The sequence below is a fragment of the Camellia sinensis genome, chromosome 2 (genome assembly GCF_055761805.1).
Source record: "Camellia sinensis isolate YWXY chromosome 2, ASM5576180v1, whole genome shotgun sequence".
Classification (NCBI taxonomy): Eukaryota; Viridiplantae; Streptophyta; class Magnoliopsida; order Ericales; family Theaceae; genus Camellia; species Camellia sinensis.
In genome coordinates this window covers 175,325,027-175,347,289 of record NC_138962.1, presented here as the reverse complement: position 1 = coordinate 175,347,289, position 22,263 = coordinate 175,325,027, and the positions used below count along the sequence as shown (strand labels likewise).

Here is a 22,263-nt window from a genome sequence, read left to right as displayed (position 1 = left end):
AAATGCTCAAAGCAAACCAATAGAGTATTGAACTACACTTAGCAAGACCAAACATGGCATGAACTCATTGACCAAAAACAGAGTTTTGGGACATTAATACAAGGCCTAAGGACCACTTAGATGGCATCCAAATGACTCAAGAACAAAGGCATGCATAAACACCAAAACATGGAGCATTGCTACACAAGCTTATGAGGCATTAAAGATGCATCGAAGGTAAACATATAGGCATGCAAATAGGACTGAAATGACATGGTGGATGATCCCAAATCACCAAATCAATGCAAAGATGTCATGCTATACATTCATATGCTCAAGGCCAACAAGCCCAAATACAAAGGAGCTATACCAAGCATGCCAAAATCAACCCAAACACTTATGGAAAGACCTAAAACATGTCAAGATAAGCACAAAATCTTCACAAATGTAAGCCTAAAACATGCTAGAAACAAAGGCACACAACCTAAGACATGTTAAGGCATAACAAGGCATTACATGGCAACTATGCTAAGCATGCATGGGGTACCAAAACCAAGTAAAAACAGAGGCATAACATGACATATTAAGCATAAAAAGCAGCCAAGTCATAGTCAATACACCCTCAAACATAATGCTCTCTCAAGAGGCCAAAACATGCCCTTTTCAAGGACAACAAGGAGAGGGGGTGGCCCTCTCCTTCTTGGGACTTCAAGGCATCACCTTCACCACTGAAATCCCTCAATATTTCAGTGGTGAAGAGACCCCAACACCAAAATCCCGGAGTTCACACAAAAGGGCACAAAATGAGGCCTTTCAAGGCCTAAGGGTATTCAAACTTACCCAAACCACAAAACACTCTTAACAAACAACCAAGAGGGTCTAAAAATAGAACTTTTTTGTATTATACACTAAGCTTAAAAACGAATTTAAGATAGGTAGAAATACAATGCAAAAATGGGGTAAAAAGGGGTGAGATTCTTACCCTTGAAGCCTTCTTCAACAATGATGCTCCAATGGCCTTCCCTAGCTTGAATCCAACTTCAAAACCTCAAAATCAGTCCCTTAGAACCTCAGTTCCAAGAGGAAGGTGAAACACTAGGTGTTTGTGTGCAATAGTAAGACACAAAACACCTAGAGCACAAAAGAGAGGGAAAGAGATATAGGATGTGTATCTAACTCAAACCCTAAAACCAGAGCTTAACAATGGCTGTCTAGGCTCTCAAAATATCTCAAGTCTCTAACCTTTTTAAGCCAAGAGACACCCCACCTCTCTCTATATGCCACTTCTTGTCTTGTAAAGCTTACAAGACAAGCTTCATAAGAGGGAGATCCCTCCATACACGTGTATGGAGGGGAGCAAAAGCAAGACAGCTGTCTTAAAATATCTGCAAAAGTAGATGCACAGTAATCGGCCGGCCAAAAATGCCATCTTGGCCAAAAAGAGTGCCGGCCGGCACTAAAAAGTGCTGACCGGCAACAAATAGTGCCGGCCGGCAATATACATTGCCGGTGGCAGCAAAAACCAGCCGGTGGCCTCTAGCCACTGCCGGTGGTGGGTGGGGATGGTCTACAAGCCCTACCCTGCCTCTTAAAGGCAAAACACAAGTGTTTGGTGTGAAACCAGACACTAAACAGTCAAGTTCGGAGATCCTGAGGCAAGGCGCGTGAGCCGAGACCTCCGGGAACTCCAAACGAACACAAACATGGATGATCACCGAGTGTTCAAACGGTGACGTCCAAGTGTTGAGGACGGTCAAAATGGGGTGTCTACAGTTGCCCCTCTTTGACAGAACTCGAAAGTCATAACAATGACGGGAGTGAATGTCAAAGCCCAGAGACGACCCATTTTTGACAAGGCCGAAGACTTAGACAATCATGCAAGACAATCAAGATATGCGCCCGAAGGCAGGGGCAAAATGCAAGACAATGCACGAAGCCGAGCATAACTTATGATCATGCAAAGAAAGCTGTAACGAAGCATACATGCGACGGTTTTAAGCTAGCATACACCGAACTACACTACAATGCAGAAAGGATGTAAGAGAATTATGCAATTCTCAATACGTCTCACTCGGGAGATACAATACCTGTGCGACTCGTCTGGTTGCACCAACCTCAAATGAACCATACATACAATATCGTGCCTGAAAAGAAAACAAACTTAACAGGTACAATATTGTTAGCAACATGCATGACAAAGCAAAATGGATGCAAAACGGATGCAAAACGATATGCAATATATACAAAACAATGTATAAACAATGCAAATGAAGATGCAATGTAATTGAAAAAATGCAAGCTACATGCAAAGCAATTGAATCACGATCCAATCACGAGCGGTTCAAAACCATACCTATGTCAAATAGATTGATGGAGATAACAAGTCTGTCTACCATAGAACGGTCAACTGAACTATGAGCATTGTAGACAAACGCAAGAACAAGTATTGGGTGGAATTGACATAAGTGGGGAAACGACCCGCTGGAGGAAGGACTACGATCCTAATGCCGGATGAAAAAATTACACTACAATGTAATATATATGGATATGCTAGGAAGATGGCAATGGATATGGCACGCAGGCCAAACCAAATCTTGCCTAGAAAAGGTATGTACGCATACAGGCCATGTGTAACACAGAAAAGGTGCCGCAACCCTCAACCGACATATCAGCGTGGAATCGGCGCGATACACATGCAGAACTGTGTTTTAACATGAAAAGTAAGGGCACATACCGGACCAAGCTCAACCTGGAAAGGCGCAAGCCATAAGCGGAAGGCGATGCAATGAATGCATGCAGGCTACAATGCAATATGTACAAATATGCAATGGAATGGATATGGATACAATGGATATGGCACGCAAGCCAAACCAAATCTTACCTAGGAAAGGCATGTACACATACGAACCATGTGTAACACAGAAAAGGTGCCGCAACCCTCAACCAACATATCAGCGTGGAATTGGCGCGATACACATGCAGAACTGTGTTTTAACATGAAAAGTAAGGGCACATACCGAACCAAGCTCAACCTGGAAAGGCGCAAGCCATAGGCGGAAGGCGATGCAATGAATGCATGTAATCTACAATGCAATATCTACAAATATGCAATGGGATGGATGTTTACAAAAATGCATGACAATGCAGTGCGATGCGACTACTGGGAAAAATGCAATGGATGCATGCAAGCTACAATGGAAATGCATGACAATGCACTTATGATTGTTTTTTTTGTTTTGTTTTTTTTTGAGATGCACATGATGCAAGTGCGACACGCGTGCCATATGGAATGTAAGGTGATACAAATGAGACACGCATGCCTCACAAGATGCGAAAATGATATGAAAGAAGATTTTGACAATTGGACTTATACGCTACGCGAAGCCGGTTTGTGTTCAAAACAATGCAATGTACTAATAAGTACAAGCGAGGTACGCAAGATAGCGCGATAGGATGCATGCAAAATGCAAGTAAGGTGCACAAAACAGTGCGATGCGCAAGAAAGCGCGAATGATTTGAAATGCACAAGACAGTGCGATACGCTAAACAGCGCGAGTGAAATACAATGCACAAAACAGTGCGCAGGTTTGAAATGCACAAAACAGTGCGACGGTTTGAAATGCACAAAACAGTGCGATTGATTTGCGATACACATGGGGCAACTTTTGGACCTTGTAAAAGTCAAAAGGATACGAAAAGGATAAACATTGTATGAATTGGAGTGCCACGCACGACAGATGCAGTCCGAAGTCAGAACGGAGGCCGGTTGACCATCGGAGGTACACTTTCTTGCACTTTCTTGAGCTATGAAGACCAAAAACTCCTCATATGGCCTAAACAAGGCTGTGGGAGCATCATCGGCCGGGAGGGGAGGCCACCGGCTGTCCACCGGCTGAAAAATCAATCCATCGGCACAAAATACTGCCGGCCGGCACAAAATATTGCCGACCGGCAAACAGTTGCTGAGTCGGGGCAGATTCGACTTTTCACTCCGGGTGTTTTAAAATAGGGTTTCAAAACCCTATTTTCTCATTCCTCTTCCGCCGAAATCCTTCACACTCTCTCTCTAGAGCGTTTCCCTCTCCTCGTTTCTCCGTTTCTTCGCGTTCTACGCCCATTTCGTCGTCGGATTCGCGATTTTCTTCGCGTTTCGGACATTTTCCACCGATCACATTTTTGTTTCGGTGCCTCGTTTGGCATTCTCGCCTTTTCGGGGTTTGTTCCCCTCGTTTTCCTCTTCATTCCCGTGCCTTTTCATATTCCGGCCTTCCCGGCCATTTCCGACCTTCTCGGGAGTTGACTTTCCGGTTGACTCTTCGTATTCCGGCCCGATTTTCCTTCCTCTGGCCATTTTCTCATCATTTTCGATATGGCGGACGACATTCCACGTGGCGGGACTCCCCCGGACCACGAGATGGATCCCGGGGTCGAGCTCCTACCGTTGAGCGAGCGCCCGTTCGACCCGGCGACCTACCGACCGGCGATCCATGCTCTGCCCCCCGACGGCCTGCGTCAGTTCCGGAGCTTTGAAAGGCATGTGGCACCTGAGCTACTACTGCGCGAGCCCACCTCCCACCTTTCATTCGGCACTTCCGAGGTCACTTTCTTTCTTCTGCTTTACTTTCCGCAATGTAGGATACAAAACTGTCATAGTTAGTTGTATTCTTTAACTGCTTGAATTTGACATGCTATAGACTGTAGTTGACTGTAAACATACATACAACTGATATCCGTTTGAGACTGGCACATGCACACACACTGCACTACCCCTGAATCACTCAAACACACTGCACTCACTGTATTCCACTGCATACACACTGGCACCCAGTATTTGTCTGAATTTGTTAAATTTGCACACAATGCTATATCTGTTCTGAAACACCCAAACACGCTGACACATCACACGTATTTCACTGTAAGCACACCGGCACCCGGTATTTGTTTAAATCTGACAAACTTGCACACATGCTTTATCTGCCTTTTCAAAACTGCATTTTGAATGTTGTCTTGCAATTGTTATTTTCTGTTTACAGGAGGGTTCCCATACCATTCGCGGGTATGGGAATACTGGCGCTCGGGAGTGGTACGATGAGCTCCCTGACGCAGTCCGACGCATCGTGGATCGAGCGGGTTTCGGCGCCTTCTGCCGAGGACTCTCCAGGCTCTCCACATGCAGACCTCTCCTTGCCGCTCTGGGGGAGAGGTGGTGGGACACCACGGATTCTTTTCACTTTTCTACTGCAGGGGACATGACGATGACCCCTTACGATTTCTCGATGCTCACTGGCATCGGGGTAGGGGGGATCCGATCCCATTCGACATCGACATGGATGAGTGGACCGCCGCTCAGGTCCATCTACTGGGGGAGGCCCCACCTCTTGCTCGTCCAGGCTTCGTTCGATACTCCTGGTTCGAGGTACAGTTTCGGGTCCAGCTCGTGTTGGAGGAGGAGGCGCAGATGACCCAGGAGGACGTGGAGAGGTATGCTCGCGGCTTCCTCATGTTCCTGTTCGGGACTACCATCTTCGCCGATCGGGCGAACACCGTGCCTCTCTGTCTTCTCAGCGCACTGGTGGACGTCCGGGACATCCTGTATTATGACTGGGGTGGCGTCGCTCTGGCCACCCTTTATGGATACATGAGCTCGGCTTCTCGCGGCAGCGACAAGCTGCTCGGAGGCTACTGGCGGGCTTGGGAGGTACACTTCTTCTCCGCTTTTTCATTTCTGTCTCGTACTTTCTGTACTCTGTACACTGCACACACTGTAGTCTGCTTTACACTTGCTGTATACTGTACACACGGCACACACATACATTCTGCTTTACACTGACTGCACACAGCTCACACTGTACACTGTACACTGTACACTGCACAACATACGGCTCTGCCATTTCAGCTTTATTCTGCATTCTGCTTCAACTGATAAATGCACTGGTATTTATCTTGCAGTTGTGGGTTTACGCCTACTTTCCTAGGCTCGTTCCTGTACCGGTCACAGAGACTCCCCTGGTCGTCCCCTTCTCACAGCGCTTTGACGGGAGATGCACTCGGCGGCCGCGAGAGACTTTCGGGTTTTTCCGCCGATACTTCGACACCATTACCCCGACCGAGGTATGTTTTACTTGCAGTTCATTTAAGCTTCGCTTTCCCACTGTATATTTCCAAAACAGTAGATAACAAACTGTCTTTCACTTTCAGATCACATGGCGGCCGTGGGCTCCCTTGCCGGCGGCGATGCAGGATCGGTTCGCTGGTGCGGAGGAGACCTCGCATTTCCGGATCTTGCTTGAGGGCCCGGTCTGTCGGGCTTGGTACCTGGGGGAGCGTTTCCTACGCCAGACCCTGGGGTTACCTGAGCAGATAGTCCCGGTTCACCCTCCTGCGGATATGAGGGAGACCGAGAGGCTCACCAGCGAGCAGATGGATGACTACACCATTGGCTGGGAGGAGGCCGGCTTCAGAGGCACCGGAGACTATCGGGAGTACGTGCAGACGTACCTGATGCGACCTCTGAGCGGCCGTCGAGCGGTGGGGGCCAGGCCTGTGGCATCGGCGGCTGGGGCTGGAGCGGGAGTTGGAGTAGGGGCTGCGAGGAGGGCCCGAGTTCGTGGCAGGGGCGGAGTGCAGGGAGGACGGGGGACTGGCTGGCCTGCCCTGCCTGCTGTACTGACTTTCCAGGGGCAGGGTGGGGCGACCTATCAGATCCCCTTCGCCCCTCCACCGGCTGGTCACGAGCTCATCGGCGTCCCCGATTTACCTCCGGTATGTATTACTGCATTTTGTACAGTTATTCATTTCAGTTTACTTGGTATTCCACAGAATACTAATGCATCTGACACTTTTGCAGGCTTCTTCTGGGTATACCCGTCAGTCGTTGGCGATGAATGCCTTGATGATGGGGATGCTTCAGCGGACATTAGACCTCCTAGCCCTCTACAGCATTCCGGTATGTTCTTCTTACACTGGCCTCAAACCATTCATACACTGCTTCACATAGTCTGATGCACGGCACAACACCCGATACACTGATCTCACAGCATCTGATACACTGCATACACTGCATTCTGCACTGTACCCTACACTGATAAATTGCTCACGGCATTTTCATACTGTACTCATATAATGCATTCTGCACTGATAAACTGCTCACGGCATTCATACACCGTACTCTGCATTGCATTCTGCACTGATAGACTGCTCACGGTATTCATACATTGGACTCTGCATTGCATTCTGCACTGATAAACTCTCTACAGTATACTGATGCATTTCCCTTTTGTGTGCTTTTTCAGCCTCCTTTCCAGATTCCTATGGCAGGAGGTGCTTTAGCTGGACCTTCCGTCCCCGTTCGAGGGAGAGATGAGGAGGGCAGAGTATTCCCCCGCTCCAAGGCGGGGCGCGTTCATGTCGGGAGCAGCTCGCGAGCTCCAGTCCCGGATGATGATGATGACGAGGAGTCAGAGGCGGAGGCAGAGGCGGAGTCCGAGTCATCGGAGGAGGAGACCGGAGGCGGTTCTAGCTCGGGCTCTGACGATGATGCTGATGATGCCCCTGGACCCTCGTCCAGGAAGAGGACCAGGACAGACTGACGGCCCTTGGAGTGCTCGACACAGATGCGGATTTTTGTCATTTTTCTTCTTTCTTGTACTTTTCCTCTTTTCCTTGGTAGTTAGATTACCTTGTACTGTCGCAGGCAGATTTTGTTTTCTTCGAAACTTTGTACTTGAAAAAGACTATGAAATGAACAGATTTTCGCTTAAAAAGTGTTACATTTACATATCTAATGCATTGCATCGCATTCTATCATGCCACACCTCCATGTAAATGAAATTAATTGGTTATCTGAAAATTGAACACTTGCACTTGTAATAATCAGATAACTAAACAGCCAACAGCAAAATAACCCAAGCAACCCACTGCCTGATTCTTGGACACACAGCCCTTACTCTGTTGGGGATTAATCTGCATACAGCCCATAACACAGCATTCGGTTCATTCTGCACATAGCACACCCCGAACAAACAGCCCAATCTGACAAGACGGAGCTCAAAGATGGAACCGGTTGGAGTCGAAACACATTCAAATGTAGAGAATGGCACAGCATTCCGAGTGTAAATGATTTTTGAAATCGAATGAGGGTTTTTCAAACCGAGATATCGAGCATACAATTGATCGCAGCGGGGAGGACTCATTTATAGGTACACAACCTAAACACAACGATACACGCTCGAAAAAGACCTAAAACAAAGGTTGAGGTAAACAAAACCGAAGACACGACATACAGACGCGCTGACGAAGACAGGGGACCTCAGATCACGAGGAGCCAGTTTCTCTAGGCATTGTTTCCCACCCTTTCTGATTTGTGATTCTCACATCACTCGGCTCTCGAGCTCGGATTTTCTCTCAAAACCCTTTTCCTCACTTTTCTCTCAACTTACACCTCTCTATTCTTCATTCTCTCATTTTTCATCCCTCCCTGGGGTGATTGATGGATGAATAGGAAGTTGCGGGTTCATGCCCAATGCCGTTAGCTCACGGCTATTTCTTCTGGCGGGTAGAGCGCTCTTCTGGCGAGTACGTTGATGACGGGGGAAACAGAGCGCCTGACTCAACTGTGCCCTAATTCATCATTTTAACCATTTTTTGTTTTTGCTTTCTACTAAAACAGTTTTGATCAAAATGGGAGTCGGATTAACGTGCTTGTTCGATTTTTGATTTGAAAACCATGTGAGTCAGGCTGTAAGCACTAAAAATTTTCCTTTTGAGTCCAAGACAATGGTCCAGTTTTGGAAAATGGAATAGTTTTCGAGAAAATAGTCAACCTCAGTAAAAATTTTCAAAAACTATTTTTCAAACAGCTGATGCTCGACAAGCATGGAACTTACTCTTCGAGATGCGCAACCTCGGATCGGAGGCAATGGAAAATTGCCCCTGGTTTGAAGGGGGGTGGGAGGCAACGGAAAGTTGCCCCTAGTTTGAATGGCGGCTCACGGCGGCTCGTGGCAACGGAAAGTTGCCCCTTGTTTGGGTGGTGCCGCAGCAGTTCGCAGACAGTCTTCATTGGCGGTGGTCGAACACTCGGACACAGAGATGACGAAGGCGGTCACAACAAATATATGGACACAGTCGCCTTGGAAGCGTTGGCGACTAGACTTTGGGATGAAATCGAAACCATTGCATGGACTGAGACGTTATGAAAGCGTTGGGGGCTGGACTTCATGATGAAGTTGCCTACGTATCCCAAACATGGGAATCAAGCCTTACGTAGTTCCGGTTAAGGTACACTCGGGTATTTTAACCTTCACTTTGTTTGGCTCTCACTTTTGCCAAGGCGCCCGATGCGGGTTTTCGACCTTGCGAGCTTCTTTTCATTTTCTATTTCTTTTTTCTTTCTTTTTTTTCTCTTCTTTTTTTCATCTTTTTTTTTTCTTTTCTTTTTTTTTGTATTTTTGCTTTTTTTTGTATTTTTCTCTTGCTCTAACTTTTGCCTGGGTCGCCCTTCCGGGTTTTCGGCCCAGCGAGCCTCTCAAAGGGTAAAAGTGTAGCAAGTCCATGCCAAATGGTTTTTTTTTTTTTTTTTTGAATTGAAGCCTCTCTGTGTCTAGGAGAACGGCTGTTGCAATGATTTGCAGAAGAATCCATCCCGGTTGCTCCACGAGCTTCTTCCGGCGAGATCCACTCCTTCTGATTCGGCTTTGGTGCCTCTTGCTCGAGGGCTGTTTCGAAACTGGCCATATAGACCATTCATGGCGTTTGACCGTTGAACTTCTGAACGTTCTGAACGGGTTCAAAGTTTGAAGACGAACAGGTTGAATCTTAAGGCTAAGAGTGATCCTAGGCTGCGCGACCTCAAGAGGGATTCCACACAAGTCTTCACAGGGCCGCGTAAAACATTTGTTTTTGAAAGTTTTTAAGAAAGCGACAAGTCGCTCGCGCCGAAGATAGTGTGGAACCAATCTGGATCAGGCCAGGATCTTTCCCAGTACTCACGCCGATAAGCATGATTTCATTCATTAAAAAAAAAGCTTAACACGCCTCTCTTTCTCTCAAAATGATCAAAATTTTGCAAAACCCGAGGAATTCCTTCCTCTTTGTTTTCATCACCGCAGTGTTCAAAAGGTTTGTTTTTGAAAAACTTAGGTTAATGCAATAAGTTTGGCGCGCAGGAGAGCAGGCGAGATGTACTGTCAACCCAATCAAATTCTCTAACCCTTATGCTGAAAGCAAGCATGAAGTTGAGATAGCAACAGCTGTTCCGTTCGGATTTGTTGGTGCAACTGGCCCCTCGGCAGAAACAGACTCAAAACAAAAACAGAGAATAACAAAACGGCGTTCGGGACAACAACCCCAGAATCACCTAGTATTATATACAAAGGGGACTGACTCGATACAACAAGACAGACCCTTAAGCAAAAGACTGACTCAAGACAAAGAGACAGACTCAAAACAAAAGACTGACTCGATATCCAAGCCAGGATTTACAAAACTCGGTTTCACCGATGCTCAAAAATGCGTGCCAGACGCTACATCCAAAATATACCAAATGTCGCCCGCAGGCGGTTCACTTCACATACTCGCAGTATCTGAGCCCTCGAAATCCAACAACTGGGTGGTGACGGACTTGCCTGAGGTGGGTGGGAGGATAACCTTGTTGTCGATCAAATCTTGCACTTCATGACGAAGGCGGGAACAACCATCGGTACTGTGACCGGACTGTTGGTGGTACAAGGTAGCATCATGCGTGGCGGGGAGATTCTTCGGGAGTGGCCGAGGCTCCAAAGGTTTAAGATGCCCATTCTTCGCCAATATTAGCAATGCCCTAGACAAAGGCATGTGGAGGTCGTGAAAGACCCTGCGCCCTCGGGGCAGGTACTTTGAAGTTTGAGGATTCTTGCCAGATGCGCTAGCGAAAGGGTCGGCTGGCACTACTTTGGCTTTTTGACCCTTTCCCGGTGCAGGGTTGGGAACGACAGGAATTGTCCGGGCATGACGGGGCCCATCCCGATTTTCTACCTGGCTTGAACCGCCTTTGATTGGAGTGGGGAAAGCGTCATCTACAGCTTTGGTCACGATCGCAGATGTTTGTTGCTTGTTCATCCCTCTGACTTTCAGAGCCTCGACTGCCCACAGCAGTTGTTCAATAGGATCGGCATCTACCTTTGCCTTGTCCTTTCCTCTGGCCTCAGCCTGATCAAGGGTCTGGGTCGGTGCTGGCATGTCGCGACTGTAACTGGAAGCCACCTCTGGCTGGCTAAGCTCTATCACAATCCGCCCCAGTAGCGAGGGCTCCTGTGGTATGAAATTCCCGGCATATGGCGCCGCTGGCGGTGAAGCCGACATTCCATAGGCCAGATCGGCCACGGACCTCTGGAGGTCACCTATCATTCCCATCAATTCAAAGGTGGTGGGCTCACGAGCCTGATATAACTGGGGAGCCCAGACCGGGTGCACAACGGGCGACCTGGGTGGATGTGACATACTGATGCTGGCCTCACTCTGCGGAGCGGTTCCCTGCTCCAATGCAGCCGTCATAACCACAATTTCTTCTGAATTTTGTGCTGCCATAAATCCTGCCTCGGCAAGGGGAGACACTGGCTATTCTGTATCAACTCTGCGACTTTCTGAACTGAAAGGAAAAACAGACAGCATTTCAGCCCAAACTGATCAAACACGGGTGTAGCCGAACAACTGTACCCTACTGCTGATCACTGTTCCCAGAAATCACTGTTCCCAAAAACTGAACCCGGTACCCGCAGATAACTAATTCTTATAACTGACACTGATACTGGTGTCCTCAGGTCTGATACTCAAACTTGCAAATTGACATGTACTTTTCCTGTAGAAACACATTCTAGAAGCACATAGCAAGTAAAGAGAGCTCAATCACCCCTATGTTGGGGTAGGGTTTCCCTGTCCTATTTTGTCAGGAGCTAGGGTTTCACTATGCACACAGCGGTTTTCAAACAACCTAACATCGGGTAAGCAACCTGTCCTAACTTGGAATGGTCACTATGGATCTGAATATGCACTAGGTTGAATGGTCACAAGGGGTGCCCCAATAAACCGGGGTTTGTGTTCCCATGCTGTCAGAGCCCATAGCCGGTCAGCCTTATGGACATGCCTTGACAAGACAAGTCTCCGGCAAACCGTTCAGGAATGGCAGATGGCAAACACTGTGTTCCTGGGCGAAACAATGCACATGCAATGCAAAGAAACACATAAATGAGGTCAAAACAGGATATCACGAGTTCGAGTCAAGCTCTCTAAAATCCCCAGCAGAGTCGCCAGAAACTGTAGCACGCGCCCGCGGAGGGGGGCCCTCGCTACTACAGTTCGAACTCGCGATTTTTCTTTGTCGCGGTTCTTAATCTGAACCAAAGAGTCCAAATCTGGCAAATCGTTTTGAGAAACAGATTTTTGAAAAAGTAGTGCCAAACATGGACTGCTTTGCCAGATACAGAGTCGCCACCTAAATATTTTTAAAATGGGGAAATTTAGGAAACCCTGACTCGGTGCCGAAGGCCACATGTCCGTCATCACCGGAGTTGTCTCGGCTCGGGAGCTTGGGTACGATCGGGGAAGGTTAGCTATGAGCACCCCCTTTCGCCCAGTCCGAAGACCAGCCTCTACTAACCATGATATCCGATTTTGAAAACATTATGTGTTCTTATTCCATTTATTAGCCTAGAATTACTATGTTATGCGCGCAGCAAACAAGTATAGACTAGATTGCCTAATTTGGAAAGAAACATTGCATATCCGTTTGTTTTGAAAATGCCTTGGAATTTGCTACTCGCAAGTAGGCTAAAACACGGATTTCAATGAGTTTTTCCAACTCAAACAATCCAACCTCCACCCACAGGCATTCAAAACAGTTTATCTCATATAAGCACTTAGCCGCATGGCAGGCATACTGTCGTGGCAACACTCACACACATGCGGGATGCTAAAGCGTAAATACTTACATCGTACTCCGTGCCAAAACAGTAAACTAGTTAGCAAACATGCGTGTCCTATTTCATGTTAAATTGCCTAATGCAACACATACAGGATGCAATTAGATAGGCTCGGCTAATCTAAGCATGGCATATGAAATGCGATCAACTATCACATATTCAATTTTCTTGAATTGAAGTACAAATGCAGTTAGCGTGATGTACCGAGCCTAATGTATGTAATACAAATGTATGGATGCACGCATGCATAGCATAAGGTATGCTAATTTTAAAGATGCCCTAATCTACCATCATAAGCAGGTAAATAAAAGGGAAGAAAAAAGTGGGGTTGGAAGGCATACACACCACCCACGCACACTTATTACAGATTTGCCCTCACTCGGAGAGACCAAATAAATATTACAAATTAATTAACTACGCAAGCTAATTAAATATTACAAATTGCCTAATCAACTAAGCAAATTAACTAAAATTAAGAAAGCAGGAAAATCGCCTCGGGAAACGCGCCGCCATGCATAGGCTGCCTCTGTTTTCCTTCCTTCACTCCTCTGGAGGCTGTCAAAACCTCAGGACTGCATCCCTGGACACTGAGGAGTGCCACCGGCTGAGTGGAATTACCACCGGCAGTGGTGTGTGGCCATCGGCACAAAATGAAGCTGTCGGCAGAGGAATTGTTGCCGGTCGGCACCTTACACTGCCGGTCGGCAGAGTGTTCCTGCAGAATCTGCAAATGACAGCAACAAAGGGCAAGGCAAAGCATGGCAGCACAATTCAAGGCATATATGCACCAACCATGTCCCTTATCATGATAATGACTCAAAGGGGCATGTGCCTCGATTCTCGGACCACCAATCACGCATTTCCATGCATGATGGCCCAAAGAACCAAGTATGCAACTTTGATTTCAAATGCATGCAAACCAAATCAAACCAAACAAGGCCCAATTCCTATCACTAAGTCAAGGAACAAGGCATGCATGCAAGATGCAATGCAACCTAAGCATGCAAGCTAAGGATGCAACATAGCATGGCGATACACTTATGCAAGCATGCAAGCAAACATGAGGCAATGCTAGCCAATGGAAAAGTGGTCTTAAACATGATTTGGGCAGCTCCAATAGGGCCCAAAACAGTAGCCAAAATGCTATAATGAGGGACCAAATACACATGCACACATACACATGTTGAAAGGCCAACACTTAGGCACAAATTGAACAACCCTCAAACACATTTGAAAGGGGGTAATCATGGACTAATTAGCATGCAACATAAGCATTGAAATCATGCTAAAACATGGTACCAAACCAAGCAATAAATCAAGCCAAGCATGCAACAAATGGCCCAAATGCTCAAAGCAAACCAATAGAGTATTGAACTACACTTAGCAAGACCAAACATGGCATGAACTCATTGACCAAAAACAGAGTTTTGGGACATTAATACAAGGCCTAAGGACCACTTAGATGGCATCCAAATGACTCAAGAACAAAGGCATGCATAAACACCAAAACATGGAGCATTGCTACACAAGCTTATGAGGCATTAAAGATGCATCCAAGGTAAACATATAGGCATGCAAATAGGACTGAAATGACATGGTGGATGATCCCAAATCACCAAATCAATGCAAAGATGTCATGCTATACATTCATATGCTCAAGGCCAACAAGCCCAAATACAAAGGAGCTATACCAAGCATGCCAAAATCAACCCAAATACTTATGGACAGACCTAAAACATGTCAAGATAAGCACAAAATCTTCACAAATGTAAGCCTAAAACATGCTAGAAACAAAGGCACACAACCTAAGACATGTTAAGGCATAACAAGGCATTACATGGCAACTATGCTAAGCATGCATGGAGTACCAAAACCAAGTAAAAACAGAGGCATAACATGACATATTAAGCATAAAAAGCAGCCAAGTCATAGTCAATACACCCTCAAACATAATGCTCTCTCAAGAGGCCAAAACATGCCCTTTTCAAGGACAACAAGGAGAGGGGGTGGCCCTCTCCTTCTTGGGACTTCAAGGCATCACCTTCACCACTGAAATCCCTCAAGATTTCAGTGGTGAAGAGACCCCAACACCAAAATCCCGGAGTTCACAAAAAAGGGCACAAAATGAGGCCTTTCAAGGCCTAAGGGTATTCAAACTTACCCAAACCACAAAACACTCTTAACAAACAACCAAGAGGGTCTAAAAACAGAACTTTTTTGTATTATACACTAAGCTTAAAAATGAATTTAAGATAGGTAGAAATACAATGCAAAAATGGGGTAAAAAGGGGTGAGATTCTTACCCTTGAAGCCTTCTTCAACAATGATGCTCCAATGGCCTTCCTTAGCTTGAATCCAACTTCAAAACCTCAAAATCAGTCCCTTAGAACCTTAGTTCCAAGAGGAAGGTGAAACACTAGGTGTTTGTGTGCAATAGTAAGACACAAAACACCTAGAGCACAAAAGAGAGGGAAAGAGATATAGGATGTGTATCTAACTCAAACCCTAAAACCAGAGCTTAACAATGGCTGCCTAGGCTCTCAAAATATATCAAGTCTCTAACCTTTTTAAGCCAAGAGACACCCCACCTCTCTCTATATGGCACTTCTTGTCTTGTAAAGCTTACAAGACAAGCTTCATAAGAGGGAGATCCCTCCATACACGTGTATGGAGGAGAGCAAAAGCAAGACAGCTGTCTTAAAATATCTGCAAAAGCAGATGCACAGTAATCGGCCGGCCAAAAATGCCATCTTGGCCAAAAAGAGTGCCGGCCAGCACTAAAAAGTGCTGACCGGCAACAAATAGTGCCGGCCGGCAATATACATTGCCGGTGGCAGCAAAAACCAGCCGGTGGCCTCTAGCCACTGCCGGTGGTGGGTGGGGATGGTCTACAAGCCCTACCCTGCCCCTCAAAGGCAAAACACAAGTGTTTGGTGTGAAACCAGACACTAAACAGTCAAGTTCGGAGATCCTGAGGCAAGGCGCGCGAGCCGAGACCTCCGGAAACTCCAAACGAACACAAACATGGATGATCACCGAGTGTTCAAACGGTGACGTCCAAGTCTTGAGGACGGTCAAAAATGGGGTGTCTACATCAACATGCCCTGTTCAGAGGGAATAAAACAAGCAACATACGACTAGGTAAACATACTCGTTTTGAAAAGATAAAGAAATTCAAAACTGGTAAAGAATCGAGGCACAAAAATTCTTGTAAGGGATGAAATCCAAGTTTTTGATCACTAACCTGAGTTGATATGGTCTTCGAAATATTCCCAGTTATGCACTCAACAGTATTCTTGTAAGCCAAATCTTCACTCATTCCATTTTCAGTATACCTTCTGAACAAGGTCTCAACAATTCCATGCACAGCACCGAGTAAAATTCCTATGAATCAAAACAAACAGATCTTGGATATAGCATTGTGGTGAATAACAAAATAAGAATGAAGAAAACGACAAGCACCTCGCTCGCCAAATATGTCACTCTTGTATTCCTGTTCCAGTGTAGTGGCAAATGTAAAAGGAGAACCAAGGGCAACTGACCATCCAAGGGCAACATCAGTGGCTTTGCCATCAACATCCTGTCCACAAAGATGTTGAGTAGCTACAGTCAAATGAAACATACAGAGGCAATAAGAAAACACAGACGGTTTATATACCTGGTGTACGCCAAAACTAGAATTTATTCCAGCACCATTTATCTCTTTTCCTTGAACATAGAGTCTCCTCACAGACGGACCCATTCCCTTGGGACATACAGCTATCACACTCATGTTCTTGGGGAAATCAAGACCCATTGACTGCAAATGGCCAAGAAGAAACCCATGGGACAGCCCAAGTATGCTGTTTGGCTTCGTGTGTTTGAATATTTCCTCATAATTATCAGCCTGCAATTAATATTGAAATTAAGAACAAGTACAAGAGGACTGAATAGAATAAAGAACATAACACACACCCACATCATGTTAAAATGTACAAATCATCTAACCAACACCATTATATTCATCATTACTAGGCCTAAATTGACTACAGTCCAACTAAGTCTCATAATCTTGTCATTATTATGACAAGTCACTTCTTTTTCCTTTTTTTTTAGTAGGTGCATGATTTGTTTATATTTACCTCTATTTGGCCTTCACTTGCACTGAGTTGTATTTTTTTTGGTTTTCTTCCTCTTTGAAGGATCCCTGATCCTTCTTTCCATGAATTCTGTCATTTTGATAAATATGCTGGCTTTTTTTTGTTCTTTAAAATAAACTATATGCAAGCCACTAGTATCAATTTAAGATTTTATAGATCTAAATTATCTCTCATCTTGCATTCATATACTCACAACATATAATTGAAGAGATTCATCATTTGATCACTTTACCTATTACACAAGGCACAGAAAGCAAGACCAGGAATAGGAGAACCTGCTAGCTTTCTGGATGATGCAAGTTATTTCACATCCAGCATCAGGAACAGCAGATTTGGCAGAATTAAATATCTTCTAGATGTAGCATTAAAGAGAAAGTGCAGAAGTTATGAATTCATAGATCATATTCACTCTTTTTTTTCTTTTTTCTTTTTTGGAATAAATAGGAGTAACTTTATTAAAAAAAGAGCATCAAGACGATGCTAACAAATACATAGATCATATTCTCTCTTAAACCCCAATAGCTGTGAAGGCAGGTTTAGGAATAAGAATTCACTAATTTAATGCTATACTTCAATTTTGAAGCACAGAAAGCAAGAACAGAGAAACTAATAATATTTATATGTAGTGATTTCTTCTACATTCAGCAATAAAAATAAAAATAAAAATAAAAATAAAAAGAAAGAAAAAGATACTAGATTTTAAAATTTCAAGAGGACACAATTTCATATGCACCATTAAAGAAGCACACAAAGTTAGTTACAGTTTTAGGATCATATTCTCAGTTTTTCTTACTTAAAACCCTGGTAGTTGCAACGGAGAAGCATGGGAATGTATAGCCATAAGCTTTCTTTTTCCAAATTAGTTGGGGTCTCTCAGAATGTTTAATCATGTAGCAGTATCACCTCAACTTTACAATCTACAAACCTGTGCTGCATCAGAAATCAAGAGCAGCACCAAATCACTGCCAGATATTGTCTCCCATATGTCACCAAGGGTTCCATTCTCTTCACTAAAACCAGCAGCGCGTGCCTCAGCAAAGGAACGAGAACCCTTCCTGAGACCAATCTGTATTACAAAGCAAACACAACAAACATGTTAAGAGAGACCAATTCACAGAACAAAAAGGGAGAAATAAATATAATATCAAAAGTAATGCAAACAACACCTTGACCACAATGTCTGATTTTGCTTCTGCAAGAGAGTCCCTCAGATTCTGTGCCCTAAAATGAAAAAGAATGATGTTTCTCATTATATTAATAGATATTCTTATTGACAATGTTCATCTATTAAAATCTTCATGACAGCACTAATAAATTGAATTTAGAGTATGAAAATTCATTAATCCAACAAAATAGAGGGAAAATGTTGCACATTTAGACAAAATTACCAATATATCCCTTCACTCACAAGTTACACAAAACAATGCCAACAAATGCATTTACTAATGTATCAGGCCAATATCAAAATCACTATATTTTTGCATTAATTTCCTCAGTCCAAAATCAAATCAATAAATAACAATAAATGAAAAAAAAAAAACAGATCTTTTCTTTTCTTTTCTTTTTTAAATAGGTAGGTCAGTTCATTTTTGGAGCAGACCACCATTTGTAAAACCACTACCTATGTTTGGTTTGGTTTTCGGAAACTTGTTTAAAAAATTCTTTCTAAAAAAGTAAAAATTAGTTTCATGAAAAAATTAAAAACACTTATCATTTTTATATAGTTCTATCTTTTTGGATGAGAAAAATAATTTTTAAAATTTATTTTTGTCAAACTAGTTTCTAGTTTTCAAAAAAAAAAAGAAAAAAAGAAAAAAAAAAAGATCTATAGATTGAAACCAAACATAGCCATATCCCCTCCCCACTGGCTCAAAGAGAAAAAGAAATTAAAGGTTTGTTCTTTCAAATTTGTAGATTCCATGAGTTCATTTATAAAAATTTACACCCATCAATTACCCCAGCAAATAAAATTAATATATATATATATATATATAACATCATGAATATAAGTAAACACAAAATCAGAACAACGCTGCATTACATAACAACAATATAAATTACAAGTTGACATCAAAATAGGACAAAACTTAATGCACCATTTATTCCAATAGAACAAGGAAAATGTTAAGATCAGGAAAAGAAATGCATTTTGATAGATAATCGAGGCTTTACCATTGTCTAGAGTTTCAAAACAAAAATGTAAATGAACATATTTTCCAACTTCCAAAATGTTTTGTAATAAGGGTTTGGATTCTTTCAAGTTGGCCATCTCAATTAAGAGAACATTTGCCCTTGGCAGGCCCATTTTGGGCCAACCTTGGTGATCCTAACTGTTCACTTTTTAGAATTCATTGGGTAGAATATTCATGCAAAAGATAAAATGATAAAACATTAGTAAATATATGTTTGGATCACATTTGTATTACAAAAAATGGATCGTTATTCTTGTAACTATAATTGTCGTCCATTTTTTTAAAACAAATGTAATTCAAATATATAGCAACCAATGTCCGATCATCTGGATTTTTTAGATGAATATTCTACTCAAACGAGTCCTACAATGTGAATAGTTCGAATCATCATTGAGCTCAAAATGAGCCCACAAAGCTCAAACGCTCTCTCAAGTTGGATAGCCAAATTGATAGAATTCGAACCCCTACAATAAATCCTAATGGTGTGTTTTGAATTATGGATTTGAATAGAAATTTGGAAAGAAAAAGGAAAAAGGAAAAAGATGACGACAATGTGAATGAAATAAGAGCATCCTATTCTTTTTTCTCATCTTCCAACTTCGGCAAAACACAAAACTTGAGTTAAAAATTCGAAGGTTTGAGTTCTCTATTGCTTGCGGCGTGAAGATACCTAAATCATGCATTACTTGGCTAAACCAAGTGTAGACGCGCCCTCGGGCCTCATGCTACAGTTCAGACTCAATTGGTGTCACGGTCCTGTATCTAATCTCGCAGAGTGCAATGCAAGACCGATGAATCATCAAAGAGTCCAAATATGGCAAATCGTTTTTGAAAACAGATTTTTTTGAAAGAAGTGCCAAACATGGACTGCTTTGCCAGATACAGAGTCGACACCTAAATATTTTATTTTGGGAAATTTAGGAAACCCTGACTCGTTTGCCTAAGGCCACGTGTCCGTCATCACCAAAGTTGCCTCGGCTCGGTAACTTGGGTACGATTGGGGAAGGTCAGCTATGAGCACCCCCTCTTGCCCAATTCGAAGATCGGCCTCTACTAACCATGATATCCGTTTTTGAAAATGTTATGTGTTCTTATTCCGGTTATTAGCCTAGAATTACTATGTTATGCGCATAGCAAACAAGTATAGACCAAATCGCCTAAATTGGAACAAAACATTTCATGCTTGTTTTGAAAATGGTTTGCTACTCGCAAGTAGGCTAAAAATGTAGATTTCGCCACCCTCAGGTGGGCCTTAGAAAAGATGATTTTGCTACTATCTAGTGAGCTTAAAACTCATAGTTTTAATGCGTTATCCCAATTTAGTTAATTCAACCTCCATCCACAGGCATTCAAGCAATTATATCACATAAGCAGCTAGCCTCATGGTAATCATGCTATTATGGCAACACTCACACGCATGCGGTATGCTAAAGCATAAATGCTTACCGAGTACTCCAAGCCAGAACAGAAGTTAGTTAGTAATCATGTGCATGATCCTAGTTCATGTTGAGATGGCTAATGCAACACATGCAAGATGCAACTACAATAGGCTCGGCTATCCTAAAGATGGCATGTGAAAATGCTGCAACTAACAGGTATTCAACTTGGAATTGAAATACAAGTGCAGTTAGTATGATGTACCGAGCCCGGTGCATGTAAGACGAATGAATGGATGCAAACATGCTATCATACTATATGCTAATTGAAGCATGCCCTAGACTAACCATCGAAAGCTAGTAAATAAAAGGGAAGAAAGACGTGGGGTTGGGAGACATACACACACTCACGCACACTTATTACACAATTGCCCTCACTCGAAGGGTCCGAATAAATATTACAGTCCGAATAATTAATACTAAATTAATTATTACAGAATTTCTAATTAATTAACAAATTAAATGCAGAAAGAAGGTGGCCACAGCCCCGCCTCGGGATGCATGAATGATGCATGCTTGACTCGTCACGCCCAGAAACTCGCTGCCATAGCACTGTTGCCTCTGTTTACACTGCCTTGCCCCTCTAAAAATTCTGAAAGTCCCCAGAACTGCTCCTTGAGCGTTGTGGAATGTTACCGGCCAAAAGAATATACTACCGGCCATGGGAATACTCTCATCGGCTAAATATTGTGCTCTCGGCCAAACATTCTTTGCTGGTCGGCAACTCAACACTGTCGGCCGGCCAAATATTCCAGCTGAAACCTGCAGTTGACAGTAACAAAGGGCAAGCAGTGTATGGCATGGAATTTTCAAGCAAATGTATGCATGGACACACTCCCTATCATGTTATGGACTCAAAGGAGCGTGGCCCTCGACCCTCGGGGCATCAATTGCGCATTTCGATGCATGATGAAATGTAAAATGAAATGCACACAAAACATACAAAGGGGCCCCAACCTCCATCATGTTTGATCAAGAGGGATGGGATGCAAACATGCAAGCAAGACTAATGCAACATGAGCATGTCATATTATGCAAACCGTGAACTATTCAACAAGCATGCAACAATGTCATGTGATCAAGGATGCCTCAAAACAGTCCCTAAGCATGCCACAACAATGCCAAAACCATGCTTAAACACAAGCAATACATGCTAGAATGAAAGGGTAAAATGTCAAGCAAAGTAGGCCAATAAGCATGATTTACACTACAAGTGCAAGAAGCAAATGAGGGATGCTCTAACCAACCCAAAATAGAGTTAAAGCATGGCAAAACATGGACAAAATCTTCTCAGAGCTAAGCCAAAATATGCTAGAATGATGGTCTAATCACATGATACACATTAAGGCTAGAGAGAGGATTGCACTACAAGTACATGGAGCACGCAAGAGGTGTCCGAACCAATGCAAAACAGGGTTATGACATGCCAAAATACTACCAAAAACATGCTGAAGAGGAGCCAAATCATGCTTGAGAAACATGTCACTTTGGTGAGCCTCAAGTAGGATTACACTACAAGTATTAGAAGCATGCAAGGGTGACCAAACCAAGCAAAAACAGA

General features: G+C 43.7%; 1 protein-coding gene across 1 annotated transcript in view; it reads right to left on the bottom strand.

Moving 5' to 3' along the window:
* LOC114296412 (ketol-acid reductoisomerase, chloroplastic-like) overlaps positions 1-22,263 on the bottom strand; it is a 121,672-nt gene that overhangs the window by 81,708 nt on the left and 17,701 nt on the right. The window contains exons 3-6 of the mRNA XM_082913212.1: positions 18,241-18,295; positions 18,000-18,140; positions 16,594-16,821; positions 16,398-16,515 (exon numbers count right to left, since the gene is read on the bottom strand). Of these exons, the coding sequence (XP_082769338.1) occupies positions 16,398-16,515; positions 16,594-16,821; positions 18,000-18,140; positions 18,241-18,295 (542 nt within the window). The remainder of the gene's footprint in view (positions 1-16,397; positions 16,516-16,593; positions 16,822-17,999; positions 18,141-18,240; positions 18,296-22,263) is intronic.